At 41.5% G+C, this 16,674-nt stretch overlaps 1 protein-coding gene across 7 annotated transcripts; it reads left to right on the top strand.

Moving 5' to 3' along the window:
• Window positions 1-3,172: 3,172 nt before the first annotated feature.
• Window positions 3,173-15,837, top strand: ZNF583 (zinc finger protein 583). 7 transcript variants are annotated; one of them, XM_037168038.2, is made up of 5 exons: window positions 3,173-3,339; window positions 4,745-4,845; window positions 10,371-10,497; window positions 10,770-10,865; window positions 13,749-15,837. In XM_037168038.2, exons 2-5 carry the CDS (start codon window positions 4,837-4,839, stop codon window positions 15,224-15,226), a joined length of 1,710 nt encoding a protein of 569 aa, XP_037023933.1. In that variant the 5' UTR covers window positions 3,173-3,339; window positions 4,745-4,836; the 3' UTR covers window positions 15,227-15,837. The 7 variants fall into 7 exon arrangements, with proteins under 7 accessions (XP_037023933.1, XP_037023931.1, XP_037023932.1 ...); XM_037168036.2 differs by having other exon boundaries at window positions 3,173-3,342; XM_037168037.2 differs by having other exon boundaries at window positions 3,173-3,423.
• The last annotated feature ends 837 nt before the right edge of the window (window positions 15,838-16,674 follow it).

Here is a 16,674-nt window from a genome sequence, read left to right as displayed (position 1 = left end):
TACAATGGTGCCCACAGGAGATCACTGGACCATTCCAGGCCTGTGCTGGGGTACACATTTTCAAGAAATAACTACAAGGGATGGAATTAACATCAGAATTTCTGGTCAGTCCTGTAGGCAGTGCATCAGGCCTGACTGGGAACAGATTTGAGCAGGACCACAAAGCATGGCACAGTGAGGCTGAAGGTGAGGAACTTGAGGTCCAACAGTATGACCAGACTGGACTTGGATCTCAGGCCCATAAACTGGGCTGACTTCTTTGCTTATCCTGACCTATGGGACTCGACTACATTTCCCAGAAGTAACCATGGCTCTGAGCCAGTGATCTACCTCTACCAGTGAATGTCTACTTCAAGTCTAACTAGGAAGTGGATGGTGGCAGAGTTGGTGGTGAAAAGGGGTTGGATTCTTGTAACGCAGGAGGTTGAGCTGGGGGATTTCGACTGCCCGTTTGGATAAGAAGAAAAACCCACAAGGAAGGCTGGGTGGAGTACACATAGGCTTTATTATTCACAGGAGGCACCAGTGGACCGCACTTCCCTGAGTCCAAGACTTGTTTTAACAGGTCCCAGACAAAGGGGGCACGGTCCTGCATGACTCTAAACCACATTACTTCAGTGTGTACGTGTAGAAAGAAAAAGGTCAATAGGCAGGCACATGACAAGAAGGCACTCCCAAAAGGAGTTAAGGGGGGAATTAACAATCTATTTCCAAAGCAATACATTTTCCTTCTGGCCTGGGGACTCTCAGGCCAGCCTTCCATTAGGTGTGTTGGAAGAGCCATTGTCCAGCTCGACCCCACAATTCTGTATATATTTTAAAGTGGAGCTGACAGGATTTGCTGATTGGGTGGAGTAGCACGACAAAGAGCAGTAGTCGAGGATAACTCCAGGGGTTTCTGAGCTGAATAATCAGAACAGTAACAGCAGTGAGATAAGAAGACCTGGAAAGGAGCACATTTGGGGAGGTAAGATTGGGTGTTTGGTTTGGAACGTGACAGATTGAAATGTCTGTTAGACGTACAGGTAGAAATATGGAGTGTCATTTTAGGGGAAAAGTCTAAACTAAAACCTTGAATTAGGAAATGTTAGTTTCAGATAAGTCAAAATTGAGGACTAATAATGTTGAGCACCTTTTAATTTGTATATCTTCTTTGGAGAACTATCCATTCGAATCCTTTGCCCATTTTTAATACTGTTATTTGTGTTTTTATTAGTCACTTTGTGTTCTTTACATATTCTAGATACAAGTTCTTGTCAGCTATCTGAACTGATTTTTGACGAAGGTACAACAGCAATATAATAGAGGAAGACTAGTCTTTGAACAAAACGTGCTGGAGCCATTAGACATTCCTCCCCCACCCCAACCCCAAACAAAACTTTGACCTCAAACTTATTTACAAATATTGATTAAGGAGAGACCATAGGCTTAAAATTGCTCCATACTAAGTCATGAAAAAATAATAAATGTATTGCATCTTCATTGTGCCTACTGAAGGCAAAATAAATGGGTCTGGCTCTCAGGATTCCACATTCTAATCTCTACTGCTCAAGATTAATTATTACATTAAATTTAGATACAGTGGCAGACATCTGCTTGCTGCCACATTGAAATTGATAAATATGGTTTTATGTAGATCAAAGTTAAGTTCTGATTCACCCTATTACCAAGCTTTGTAGAGGGCTCTGCCAGGAGAAACTTAAGAGCAATAATGGTTGAAAATGAAAAATTATGCTACAAATCTTCAGGCCCAATCCTCATTTATTTGTGAAATATGGAAAAGGCTTCAAAAACCTGGCAGTCTACTAGTATGTCCCAGCTTACATAAAATTTGTCTATATGGTTTGGAAAAAGCAAGGGAGAAGATAAACAGAATTTCATCAAACACAAAACCAACTACCAATTTTGTGGCTTGTGTTCCTTTAACTTTTTATACATAGGAACAGTTTTCTAATATTGAATCTTAATGCAATTGAAAGTTTTGTTCCTACTTAAAAAAAAACAAGCCTAAGATATATTTTCACATAGTGCTTCATCATCAATTTTTCTTTTTATAAATCATATAGTTTTCAAACGGATAGATTACTTATTTAATCATTCTTCTACCTGTAGCCATGTTGTTTATCTCAACATTACTGTAAACAGTGCTTTTAATTACATTTTTTACTCCCTCCACATAAAAATTCCCAGATCAGTTCTGGCTGGTGTGGCTCAGTAGATTGAGTGACTGCCTGCGAGCCACAGGGTGGCTGGTTTGATTCCCAGTCTGGGCACATTCCTGGGTTGCAGTTCAGGGCCCCAGTAGGGTGCCTGTGAGAGGCAACCACACATGGATGTTTCTCTCCCTTTCTCCTTCCCCTCTCTCTAAAAATAGCTAAATAAATAAAAATCTTTTAAAAAATTCCCAGATTATGTAATGCTTTTTGTCATTGGTGACTTTGGCAGGACAAGTTATCTTGAAGCACTTAAGTGTACAACCCAATTTCGGAAAAGCTGAGACATGAATGGGAGATTGAACTAACGATAGGAGTTTATAAAATATTTTCAAAGACATAGGTTCATTAGGAATAAGAGGGTATAATCAAAAGAATGATGAACTAAAAGAATGAGCCATAAACTCCGCTATATTTTTCCTTGTAACACGTATCACTTCCGAACAGACCTCAGCATCCTTTTTTTGTCTCTTATTGAATTTCTCCCACATTAGAATTGGGGTATTTTTGCTTGCGCACAGATGTGCCTTCAGCGCCTACGACAGTGCCGGGCAAACAGGCGCTCAGTAAATAGCTATGAAGACACGGAAGAAAGTCAAGAAACAGAAAAAGGAAAGAAGGAAATCCAGGACAACCTGAGGTCTTAAACAGTCGCACAGCCTCCGCGGACCCTTTCCTCGCGGGCTCGCCCACTGCCCCGGTAGCCGCGCCGCCCGGGCGCGTGCTGGGCGCCGGGACATCCAGGGGCACAGCTGCACCTGCGCAGTCCCAGCCGGCGCCTAGGCCTGGGCGGGCCTCAGTGGGAAGGCGGGGCTCGAGAAGACTGGGTCACGTGGTACATCCCGTGGGTAGAGTAACGCCGCAGAAAACTCTGGAAAAGGAAGGCGGCGGGACCAAGGCGGCGCCCCAGGCGAGCAGTCCCAGAATGCTCTGCGCTGTGTCCCGACCCGGACTCCATTTCCCAGCGGCCACCGCGGCCGGCGCTGGCCGCCCGCCCAAGCGCCGCGGCCCCTTTGTGAGTCCGCTCATCTACCGCGGGGTCGAATTCCTACCCTGGCTCGCGGGGATGCTGGGCCTCCGGCCTCTGCCCGCAGCGCGGAGGGAGGTGCCGACCCGCTGGCAGGAGGTGGTGAGGAGTCCCGGGCGGGCGGGCGAGTGAACGGGCCTGTCACCGCGCGTGGGAAAAAAGTGGGACCGGGGGCGATCATGTGTAAGACAGCATCACTGTGTGTGTGTGTCTGTGTGTCTGTCTGCGACAGCGTGAGGCCTTGTCACTGTGAAAGAACGTATGCGACCCTGCCTGTAACAATGAGTGGGCAACTGTGCGGCTGGGTGTATGGTCACAGGAGACCGCGTAAGAGTGTGTCCTTCGGACTGTGACACTTTATTAGTGTGACACTGTGTATCAGTGTGACAGTGGGCCAAGAGTGGCCTTGTGGGGCCGAGTCTGAGGGCTGCAGGGGAGCTGCCAGCAGAAGGCCTGTGGTTCGTGCAGTGCGGGGACGCCGGTGCCCCAGGGTTGGGGACAGCATTGAGATGAAGGGGCAGAGATGCACCATCAGCAGAGAAGATAGGGAGGGAGAGGAGGAGACATGGAGCAGCCCCAGCCTTAGTCTTGGACAGCAGAAGCCCAGGCTGCTGGAACAGGAAGGGTGGGACCCACTGTGTGCTGTTCCTGAAAATAAATGGCGTGATGACTGACATGGATAATCGATCACAAAGGATGCCTAGGCACTGTGCTCAGTGCTGTATGTGGATCATCTCCAGGTCGTGCTGACAGCTGACATTTTTCTGATGATGGGAAAACAGGCTCGGAGTGTTTGGAAACTCCAGGGAGGTTGCAGAGCTAGTGAGTGGTGGTGGATCAGGTGTTCGAGGCATTATGATCCCCAAAGTTAGTGATTTTTACAGTAAGTAGGCTGCAGGTTAGTGGGCACTATTAAAGGGTTTCAGTGACTGTTCATGTGTAGTCCCTGACCCCTGCTTCTCACGAGGAATTGGCCAGAAAAGTAGAGATTGGTTTGCAGGTGCAGTTAGTCGTAAGCCACGACCAAAAGCTCTGCGTCCTGACTCCGGTCCAGTGCCCTCCAGATCACATGACCCCTCTAATGTCTGCTCTGTGGGAAGATGCTTCCTCAGAGGCGGTCACTCTGTAGCATATCTCTCACCTTTGTAGACATTTTTCCTTTCAACATCAGCATCCGGTGGAAAGATGGAAAGTGGGACCTGGATTCCTGTTGGGCTCAATTGCTTATTACCGTGAAGCCTTGAATGATTTCATGTATGAAGGTTGGGGGGGTGATCTTTACTTGGTAGTGCCATTCTGCACCGTTGACACTGTTTATCAGAGATGAGTTAATGTGTACGCAGAGAAAGTTTATATTGGGCTCTTGAGCTTTAAAGCACACGGGAAAAAGAACTGTAAATTTAGGAGGGAGGGACAGATCCAATGATACCTCTATGTCTGTGGTGGGAGGAGGAGGACAGGGAGGTTTCTAGGCTGGTGATGTAGGGTTTCTTTCTCCCCTCAGCTCTGTCTTCTCCAGACTCTGGCCTCCTGCCAGAGAGGAACCTGAAGGAAGAAGACAGAGAACCTGTCATAAATTCTTAAGTTCTTAAAGCCATGTCCAAGGTAAGGAAGCATTTCTTCCCTCTTCCCTGAAATGTCTCATTTTTCAGGTTTTATGTGAACGTTTTGGTTTTCTTCTGAAACTCCCCAGCCTAACAAAGTCCCATTCATTAGTGACCTGATCCTCATGTTCTTCAGTCCAGTAAAAGGAGGTCCCTAAGAGCCCAGGGAGCTTCCTCCCTCTCTCTTTCTCTCTCAGCATTTTCATTTTCATTCAAGAAATAGTTTAGCACCTCCTTGGGTTAGGCACCTCTCAAGGGGGGAAAGAAGTACTCTTTCATTGTAGGGACTTTAATTCATTGAGGTCAAGGTGTTCATTCAGATGTAACCAACAGCTTGGAGTTTTTCCACAGGTCTGGGTTTGATAGGAAGGCAAGATGAGGGCTGCTGGGTAGACTTAGTCACAGTACCTGGCGAGGTCTCTTGTTCAAGGTGATTTTGAGGAACTGGTGTGTTTGGTCTTGAGTAGTAAAACATGGGTCAGCTATGTTGACCCTTGAGTAGTAAAACATGGGTCAGCACGGGGATTTTTTCAGGCACGCTTTGGGCTTTGGGGAATAGAATTACATTGAAGTAATGAGGTCCTGCTTTGGGGACATCCTGAGTGGTAGACAGCAGGTAGTATACTCTAGGTCATCCAGTTCAGATTAGTGGAATTAATATGGAAAAATATCAGGAGATGTTTAGTAAAAGAATAATAATAGGGAGTACTTGACTCCACATTTAAAAATGGCTACATACATCTTTAACAGTAAATAGTTTGGAAGGGCAGCCAGAAGGAGCAAATGGAAAGATTGGCTTATGTCTAGAAACAAATGCAAGTATAAATAAGAATGGAAAATACTGTCCTGGCTGGTCTGACTCGGTGGTTGAGTGCCGGCCTATGAATCAAAGCGTTGCCAGTTCAATTCCCCAGCTAGGGCACGTGCCTGAGTTGCAGGCCAGGTCCCCAGTGAGGAGCACACAAGAGGCAACCACATATTGATGTTTCTCTCCCTGTTTTTCTCCTTCCCTTCCCCCCTCAAATAAATAAGTAAAATCTTAAAGAATGGAAAATACCAATTCATTCACTAAACATATAATTAGTAAAGGTTTACTGTACCAAGTGCTGGCAATACTGTGGTAAAGAAAAACAGACTCTGCCTTTGTCTGCGTGGAACGTAGTGTCTACTAGTATGTATATTATACTATAATAATAATGATGTTAAATCAGAGGAGATGGGATGGGTTATTCATTTAGAAAAAAAATTTCTTCCTTACATTTTTTAAGTTCAATCCAAAAAGCAAAACCAGGCAAACCGCTAGATGAAAATACAGAGGATGGTTGTAAAGAGGAAGATGAGCCAGCAGCAGAAATCAGCACTGGCCAGTGGACCTTCTTGTGACAATTGATGACAGACATACGCCACAGGTGGCTATGGAACACTTTGTGTGACCAAGGAACTGAACTTTTAATGTTAACTCATTTAAATTTAACTGGCTACATGTGGTTAGTACCTGGTCTAATGGACAGCACAGATATGGGCTTATCAAATGATGAAGCCAGGGAAACTGGGGGTGAACTTGTCCAAGGGAGGAAGGGAACATATCTCTGTCACTAGTTGGTGACTCTGTGGTTATAGGAAGCTGTAGTATGTGGTGAGGGTCAGGAACATAGGAGGTGGTTGGTGAGTGAGGGTTTCAGGAGGGTGGTAGGAAAGGAGGAAGGTCGCTGTGGAGTGGTGCGCCAGGGACGGAGCTCATTTCGTTCCTCGGCCTGGAGCCTTCCCTGGCTTCCATTTTACTTGGAATAAAAGCCAGTGTCCTTATCACAGCCTCTAAGGCCCTGTGTGGTCCAGCCCCAGGGGGGCCCCAAACCTCGTTTTCTGCAAGTGTTGGCATTGTCTGCTCCAGTCATGCTGGTCAGCTTACAGTTCCTCAGACGATCCAGGCTCATTTCTGTCTCTGAACAGATGCTGGTGTGGCCTGCTCCCCCACTTTCTTTAGATTCTTGTTCAGACATCACCTCTTCATTTAGGTTTATCTTGATCATTTTAGCTAAAATAAATACCCCTGTCACTCTCAGTTACCTTCTCTTGTTTCTTGTCAGAGCAGTTAACACTATCTCACACTGTATGACCTTTTATTTAATGTCTTTCTCCTCTGTTAGCATATTAACTCCACAAGGGGAGGGACTATATTTTGTCCACCTTTGTATTCCCAACTCTTGTAACTGTGTAGGTAGTACAGGGTGGGGCAAAAGTAGGTTTACAGTTGAATGGGAAATAATTAATAAATAATAATGCAAGAGTAAACTCTGTTTTGCACACTCACAACTATAAGCCTACTTTTGTCGCACCTTGTATATGCCAAATTCACCTGTGAATGAACAAAGGAATGAGCCCATGGAGGCTAGAGCCAATTACCTGTCCTCTCCTGCATCGGTAATGGAAAGAGAAGGTGAGGGTATGATGTGTAGAACAGATAGAGCCCATCGCCCCAAGTGCTGTGTCTGAGATCCTGCCCTGGGCCTCCTGAGTCACGGGCTCTGGTAGTGGGGCCCGGGAAATTACATTTTCACTGAGTCCCAGGATGATGTTAACATGCACTTTCGGAGAACCTCTTCCTCTGAAGCTTGTATGTAGAGTATGCCTCCGTAAGCGGCACTCTGCTGTCTGGTGTGCTTCCCACCCCGTGCTCGCAGCTGGGCTCTTGGGTGGCCCTGGGTGCCTCTCTCAGTCCCTGTGTCTCACCGCAAAACATCGGTTTTGAAAATGCAGACTAATAATCTTGGTTTTTAAATTAGTATTTAGTACATTTTCATTTAATTAGTGACGTATTTGTGTTTAAGTCTTCCCATACTGCTGTTTATTTTCTACTTATCCCATCTGTTCTTTTCCTTTCTGTTTCCTTTTGGGCCTTCTTTTGGATAAATCAGGTATTTTCCCCATATTATCTTGTTAGTTGAACATTATTCTTTTAAAGGCCACCCTAGGAAAATATGTATCCATTACTCACTAGGTAATAATCCTCTTTCTTCCTCCAGTAATCTTCTTTCTATAATTAGCACTCTTACCACTTCCTGAATGAGATAAGACCCCTATAGTGATTTAACTCCAAGATAACATATTAGTAGTAGATGTTACCTTTGGTTTATAGGTACTATTCGGGGCTCTTAATTTCTTCCTTTGTTTCTGTGCTTCCATTTCCTCCCATTTCTTCTACCTGAAATTCCCCTACTAGTATTTCATTGAGTCCAGGTCAGTACTTGACTCCTGGTCTCAACTGTTCGGTCAAAACAATGAAATTTAAAATATTTTTGAGGTTAAATAATTCTGGGAAATCCTAGTCTCAAGAGAGAGAAAAACATCTAGAAATTTATTTTAAGGAAATAGACATTGCAGAATCAGAGTGAAAAATTAAGATTCATGTAACTTGAAAGTAATCAAGACTTTGGTAAAACATGGCATAAGATATGGCATGTTTATATCATGTGATATTATCCATCCAACAAAACTTATAAGTAAATGAATGTGTATAGATAATCATAGATATGTCTGTGTAAGGAAATATTTAAATAAATACACACTAACTGTAAATTTTGATTGCTTCTAGGAGGTAGGGCGGGTGATGTAGAGGGTGGAGGACTTTCCATTCTTTAACTTAAAAAGGGAAAGAATTCACTGAAGGTAGAAATACTGAATATAATTTTTCTATGTTTCCTTAATAATGACAAACTTATATGAAAATTCTGTTTAACCAAAGTAAATGTAAAAAAATTTGAAAGGTAGTCAAGTCTCATTGGCCAAGATAAAAATGTCAATAAGACAGTTGAAACCTAGAATCCATTAGTTTGTATGGGCAGCTAAAAAAAAGTCTTTAAGAACTTTATCCAGCAAAACCTACCTCACCTCTATCTACAGCAGAAATGATGTGTGAGGAACAACTTTTCTCTCCCCAAATTTTAAAGAGTTCGAATTGAAGTCTGTTTTAATAGTTAGTTGATGGTCGACAGTGCCTCACTGTGCTTAGCGCAAGGTTCGTCTTTTCAGACCCAAGTTCCCTTCCTTCCTTGAAGCCTTTACTCACCTCTCAGATTTCCCTGGATTATACATGTTTTAGTGATGAAAACTGATGCGTGTAACTGATGTTGATGAGAGTCACATTTTTGCTTTCCATATTACTTAGGCATTCATGATTCATATTTTGACTTATTTTTCCATTAAAAATGTTTTTGTGTGAAATTAGTGATGTGCCTAAATAAATCTTCAGTGGGAACATTACTCTATAAAGTCACAGGAAGAATAGGAGTGATGTTTGTATTTGACAACCACTGAGGCTGGGGTCCCAGAGGCCATGCTGTGCCAGGCCTGCCCCTCTGCTGCTAGACTGAGGGGAGATCAGGCATGGCTGCCAGTCAGACTCAGTGCAGTGGCTGTTAACCAGCCTGTGAGGTGGTTGTTCAGGGTTAGACCAGTCAGTTCAGCTGTCCAGGTATGTCCTGTTGAGTGCCATTTGTCTGTCAGCCCAACTAAGAGTAGGCATTACTCTGTGACACGTCAGATCAAGAACCATGAAAAGAACCATCTGGCAAGCCCTGGTAAGTCTGGAGCAGATGGAACTCATTAGGAAGACGGCCCATTTTGAGTTTTTAGGGACCAGACTAGGTCTTGTCCCACATTATAATTAAGATCCACAGTTCACACAGCAACAATTCTCGCTCATTACACATGAGAAGTTGGGTGTGTCCCTCCGGTGGTAGGTATTTTTGATACACTTCATAATCACATTGGAAATGTTCACTATTTGCTCATTAATGGTGCTGAAAATTACCATTATTTTGTCTGTTAGGTAGCATGATAGGTTACCAGCTGTCATTGAAACTCAGTGGGGTTATCAAGAGCTGTTAGATAATCTTCTGTTGCCCCCGTTTGTTCTCTGTGATGGCTTACCTTTGTTTAAATTATATTTTTGAAAAGTCACTATAAGAATTACTATTTTATTACATATTATAAGCATCAGTAGTATAGAGTGATGTGTGTGTGTGTGTGTGTGTGTGTGTGTATACACACATCCTATTGTTATATCTGGAACATTCCACTGTAGAGTTTGGGAAAATGCTGTTTTAGACCACATACATCTTGGAAGGCTTAACTCACATTCTTGTGTCATCCTTGAAGCCTTTCTTCACTGGCCCAGTCCAGCCTTATTTTCCATATTGAGAAATGCTCTAGCATTTAGTATGAATAACGTATTATTTTCCTCTTGATTGTTAATGTTACTTCCCATTTTTGTGTGTCTTATAAATCTTTTCTCCATTACTAGAGACTATGAAATTGTACACTTACCACGGCAACATCAAAATTAAGCACAGAGAAGTCATCCAGCAATTACTTGACATGTGTTGCTCAGAACCCAAGATTCACTACTAGAAAATTGCACTAATGTGTAGTATCTCTTTCTGAAAGGCAGATGACTTACCTCTTCAAACTATGCAGATATGAGGGTAAGAACACTAGTTAGACAGGAGTATGTTTATGTCATTTCAGGATTTGGTGACATTTGGGGATGTGGCTATAGATTTCTCTCAAGAGGAGTGGGAATGGCTGAATCTTGCTCAGAGGAATTTGTACAAGAAGGTGATGCTGGAGAACTACAGGAACCTGGTGTCACTGGGTAAGGTCTCCCATAATTCAGAATCTGCACAAAGGGCTGATCTCCAGTCTAACATTTGAGAAGCCTCTGATATAATTCACTGAATTTCTTTTGTTGCTCCTGCAAGTAGGCCAAGTTTTGTAGAATTGGCAGCTTCATTAGACTATTTCTGCAACTTCCTGTTCCGCATTCTTCTTCCTTAACTCCCTCTATAATGCCCTCACCTCCTGATGACCAGGGAACTCCATCCAATTAAGGGCCTGGCTAATGCCTTCTTTATTTCTTCCAAGCAGGAGTCTCAGTTTCTAAGCCAGAGGTGATCTCACTGTTGGAGCAAGGAAAAGAGCCCTGGATGGTGAAGGAGGTGGGGACAGGAGGCACACACTCTGGTGAGTGAGAGGACTCGGGAGGTGAGGCCACTGCAGGAAAACAAGCTCTGCCATTCCGAAAGGTTCCATTGTGTAACTGATACCTTCTGGGTAGCTTTTCAAATTGCTTCGGGCCTGGGACAGACATTGAGGTGTCTTTAGCATGAGCTCCCCAACTTACTCTCCTTGTATATATTCTCTCACACCTGTCTTCTCTGATAACCTGTCCTGCTCTCTGGGTCCAAAAGTCACAGGGTCTCCTTGTCCTTGCCTTTTAGTTTTGCATAAGTTGCTCCATCACATTTAAAAAATCCGGACACAGCAATGCCTCTGCTTTTCCTTTTTGGTCACTCATTTCTTTTAGATTAAAGGAAATTATTTCGTTTATTTATTCATTATTCTTTTACTAATAATGTTGAGCATCTTTTCGTGAACTTATTGGCCATTCTATATATTTCATGAAGTGTTTGTTCAAGTTTTGGCCCATATTTTAGTGGGTTGTTTCTTTTCTTCAGTTATAAGAGTTCTTTCTTTAGATCGTACAAGTCCTTTGTCATTTATATGTATGCCAATTGTGGTTTGTGTTTTTGTTTTTCTACTGCTGTCTTTTGGGCATCCAAAATTTTCAATTTTTTTTAAATTCCAGTTTATTAATTTGTCTTGGTTGGTGCTTTTGTGCCATATCTAAGAAATTCTTGCTATTCCCAGGTCACCAACATTTTCTTCCATGTTTTTCCTAGGATTTTACATTTTAGTTTTTACATTTGGGTGCATGATCCATTGAGCTAATTTTGTGTCTTGTGTAAGATAAAGATTGAAGTTCACTTCCCCCCCTTTGGATATTCAGTTGCTAAGTACCATTTGTTGTGAAGACTCCTTTCCTGGTTATATTGCCTTGTTGGAACCTTTGTTGAAAATCAGTTGACCATAAATGCTCAGGTCTGGTTCTGAACTCCATTCTGTCCTCCTGATCTAGGTGTCTGGCCTTTCACCAGTACCACACTGTCTTAATAGCTGTAGCTTTCTAGTAAATTTTGATATCAGATACTTCAGTTTGTAAAATCACTTTGGCTATTTTAGATCTTTGCGTTTCCATATAAATTTTAAAATGAAGTTGAGAATTTCTACCCCCAAAATTTTGATTTGAATTATGATGAAGCTATACATCAGTTCAGGGTAGAATTGACATCCTAATATCATTGAGTCTTCTCATTCATGAGTATGGTTTATTTAGCCATTTGATAGTCTTCTTTCTCTTAGTAATATTCTGTAGTATCCAACGTGGTGGTCTTAAATATCTAAAAAAAGTTTTTATCCGTGCCTTTTTTGTGTGTGTATTATTATACATGGAATTCTTTTTTTTAAAGATTTACTTATTTATTTATCTTTAGAGGGGAAGGGAAGGAGAGAGGGATAGAAATATCAATGTGTGGTTGCTTCTCCTGCGTCCCCTGCCGAGAACTGGCCTGCAACCCAGTCATGTGTGCTGGCTGGGAATTGAACCTTGATCCTTTGGTTCCCAGACCCGCACTCAATCCACTGAGCTACACCAGCCAGAGTACATGGAATTCTTAAAAGCTCCTTCTTCCCATTGTTTGCTGCTAATACACAAGAATATAAAGTGATGTTTATATTATCTTTATATTTTATATAATCTTGCTAGATTCATCCAGTAGTTATTCTAGTAGTTTTATAGAATCCTGCTTCCTGCATAGATAATGTTATCTGCCAATACACTGTTATTTCTTCCTTTGTGATTCTTATGCCTGTTTTTCTGGATTATTACAATAGCTAGGACCTCCTGTACAGTGTTGGATACAATTGGTAGAGCAGATATACTTGCACTGTTCTCAGTCCTAAAGGGAAATGTATTTAACCTTTCATCATTAAGTTGATGTTAGTTTGCTTGGATCCCCTTTATTAGTTTTAGAAAGTTCCTTTCTAGTCCTGGTTTGCTGAGAATTTTTATTAATAAATTTAGTAAAATACTTTCTACATCTATTAAAATGATATATGGTTTTCGTCTTTAATATGTTGATATAGTGATCATTGATTGGTTTTCACATATTGAACCAATCTTCATTCCTGGGATAAACTATACTTGGTCATGATTGTGCTTTCATATTTTCTGGACCTGATTTGCTATAATGTTATTAAAGGTTTTCCATGTATGTTCATGTGCTACATGGGTTTTGTGACCCATGATACGAATTTTGGGTTATTTTGAAGTGGTGGGAAACCATTGGGAAATCTTGAGATGAATAGGTGATTTGATTTGGGAATGGAAAGGGGAAGGCAAATTAAGGCCTGTGGCAGGTTAATAAAATCAAATAATTTGATACTAAATTACTTCTATAGGAAAGCATCTCAGCTCCAGGGATTAACTACAATTTTATATTTGGTTGGAATATATCTCATAGAAAATGATATTTTGGAAGACCTTTGTCAGACTGCAAAAGTTTAATCATAGAGTTTCATGTACAGCCTAAAGCAGTTAATAGTACCTTGTGTGTCTTTGGGTCTAGGGATCTCATGGAGGTTTTTTAGCCACACTGATATTATGAAATGGGTTTTTCTAAAGATAATAAACATATCTTGAATGCAGGATAAACTGAGGCAAGAGAGGAAGGGTGCTTGGAAACTGTTACATTAACGTAGATATAAAATGATGATTGTGATTTTAAATAACCTCTTCAATTTTTAATTTTTCTGAGTTACCTTATTGATTATGTATGCTTAATTTATGTCCTTAATCACCTTTCTTAAGTTCTTGTTCTTTGTAATAGCATACTTTTTAGACTGCATTTAACAGCTGTTAAATCTTTAAACTTATGCATTTTATTCACTGTTTTAAAAGTTCTCTGCTATTGCATAAACAAAATATTTTTTCTTACTATCCTTTAGATTGGGAGTATGCATTTAAAAACAGTGAATTCTCATCAAAGCAAGTTATTTATGAAGAATCGTCCAAAGTAATGAGAATGGGAAGAAGCCATCTTAGTTATAATCTTGACTGCTCTAGTTTAATAGAAGACTGTAAAAGTGGGGACTGGTTTAAGAACAAGTTGGGAAGTAAGGAGGTCCATCCTAGTCAACTGATCATCACTCATAAAGAAATCCTCACTGAATATCAAAGTAATGAATGCACTAAATCTTGGCAGACTTTCCACAAGGATGCAGTATTTGCTATAAAACAGGGTTTTCCCACCAAAGAAAGAGTACATAAGCATGAGCCACAAAAGAGAAGTTACCGAAAAAAATCTGTTGAAATAAAACGTAAGAAAGTCTATGTAGGAAAGAAACTTCTGAAATGTAATGAATGTGAGAAAGTCTTCAACCAGAGTTCATCCCTTACTCTTCATCAGAGAATTCATACTGGGGAGAAACCCTATGCCTGTGTTGAATGTGGGAAAACCTTCAGCCAGAGTGCAAATCTGGCTCAACATAAGAGAATACACACAGGGGAGAAACCCTATGAATGTAAGGAATGTAGGAAGGCCTTCAGCCAGAATGCACACCTTGCTCAGCACCAGAGAGTTCACACTGGAGAGAAACCTTATCAGTGTAATGAGTGTAAAAAAGCCTTCAGCCAGATTGCCCATCTGACTCAGCATCAAAGGATCCACACTGGAGAGAGACCATTTGAATGTATCGAGTGTGGTAAGGCCTTTAGTAATGGCTCATTTCTTGCTCAGCACCAGCGAATTCATACCGGAGAGAAACCTTATGTATGTAACGTGTGTGGGAAAGCCTTCAGCCATCGTGGTTACCTAATCGTACACCAGAGAATTCACACCGGAGAGAGACCTTATGAATGTAAGGAATGCAGGAAGGCCTTCAGCCAGTATGCACACTTAGCTCAACACCAGAGAGTTCACACTGGAGAGAAACCATATGAGTGTAAAGTGTGTAGGAAAGCCTTCAGCCAGATCGCATACCTTGATCAGCATCAGAGGGTCCATACTGGAGAGAAGCCCTATGAATGTATCGAATGTGGGAAAGCCTTTAGCAATAGTTCGTCGCTGGCACAACATCAGCGAAGTCACACTGGAGAAAAACCTTACATGTGTAAGGAATGTAGGAAAACGTTCAGTCAGAATGCAGGCCTTGCTCAGCATCAGCGAATTCACACAGGAGAGAAGCCTTATGAATGTAATGTGTGTGGGAAAGCCTTCAGCTATAGTGGCTCTCTCACTCTGCATCAGAGAATTCACACTGGAGAGAGGCCCTATGAATGCAAGGACTGCAGGAAATCTTTCAGGCAGCGTGCACACTTGGCTCATCATGAAAGAATTCATACTATGGAGTCATTCTTGAGTCTCTCTTCTCCCTCACCCTCCATGTCCAGTCAGTTGCCAAGACCTGTAGGTTTTATCTCTTAAATATGCCTTGAATCTCACTCCTTTAATTATTTTCACTCCATCACCTTTGTCCAGTACACAATAATCTTCTTGACACGGACTATGGAAATAGCTTTCTAACCGGTTTCCTGTATTTGCCACTTAGTCAGTTGTCCACATTGCAGACAAACTTGTATTAAAAATAGTTCGATCATATCACTCCTCTCATTAAAACCCCTCAGTGGCATCCTGAAATTCTTAAGGTTAAAGCACACATTCCTCAACATAGCCTGAAAGATCTTCCTCCGATACCTTGTTCCAGTCTACCTTATAAAACCCCATCTCATGCCAATATCCACCTCATTCTTTGGAGACTTGTCCAGAATTATAAGCTCATATCCCACCATCAAGTAGTTCTTGGTTCTAATCCTTGCTCTTCCATTTTTTGCCCTCTAATATTGGAGAAATATTTTGTCTTTCATAAGCTTCGGTTTTATTTATGTTATGGGAATAATAATGGTACTACCTCGAAAGTTAATGGGAGCATTAAGTGAGATGATGCATGTGAATTACTCAGCAGAGTGCCTGGCATAAAGCATTCATTCAGTAAACATTAATGTAAAATAAAAAGATACCATGCTATACAAAGAAGACACGATCGTTTTGACAATGATTAGCTGAAAAATAAAAGCAGTAGCTCAGGACTCAAGAGGTTGTAAAGATTTCTGATTAGGAACAGTGGTCATTGTTATAAAGGTGGGTGACCAGGGAATCTTATCCAGCAGGACTGAAGTTAGAGAACAGGGTAACAGAGTGAGATGGTGGCTTCTAGTTCAGCTTGAACATACAGAGATACGACTAACTTCATTACACAGTCAATGGTTCTAAGAAGCCAGCTTTTAAAAATCAACTTGCGGTAAGTAGAATTTACTGAAGCATATTTTTCATTTACAAAAGACAAAACAGATGCTTAAAAAGAGAAAACTTGAAAAGGTCAATAACCAAAGAAGACGGAAAAATAAAGTCTAAGTTTGACCCTGCTCCTAATTCCTCGTGAATGCATTGTATTACATCTGTCATTTAAAATTGAGTTCCTGCTAGGAAGGGAAACCCAAACTATAGATCAGTTACTCATGAACTGCTGCCCACAAACATGTTTGACTTGGCACATCAAGTTTAGAAGGAATATGAATCCCTTTAGGTGGACATGTGTTTTCCAGTTACCACAGTTCAAACCATTCCCTGTTCCTTTATATCTGACTTGCTTTACACTTTACTTCCTGACTGACAATGCAATCAATGCATTAACCAACTCACCTGAATACAGATACAAAAAATGATTAAAACAGAGAATAAGAGAAAGGCTTGAAGAGACACCCTTCTGTAGGGGGAAGACTCAGTATTACACAAATGTTAGTAGGCCCCAAATTAATCTACAGATTCCTTATGCCTAACAAAAGCCTAAGAGTTTCTTAAGGCTTGAAAGATTG

This window comes from Artibeus jamaicensis, unplaced genomic scaffold (assembly GCF_021234435.1).
Source record: "Artibeus jamaicensis isolate MK-2021 breed Jamaican fruit bat unplaced genomic scaffold, CSHL_Jam_final contig_723, whole genome shotgun sequence".
Lineage (NCBI taxonomy): Eukaryota > Metazoa > Chordata > Mammalia > Chiroptera > Phyllostomidae > Artibeus > Artibeus jamaicensis.
The sequence above is the reverse complement of the archived record's forward strand: the minus strand, read 5'-3'. Positions and strand labels throughout refer to the sequence as shown.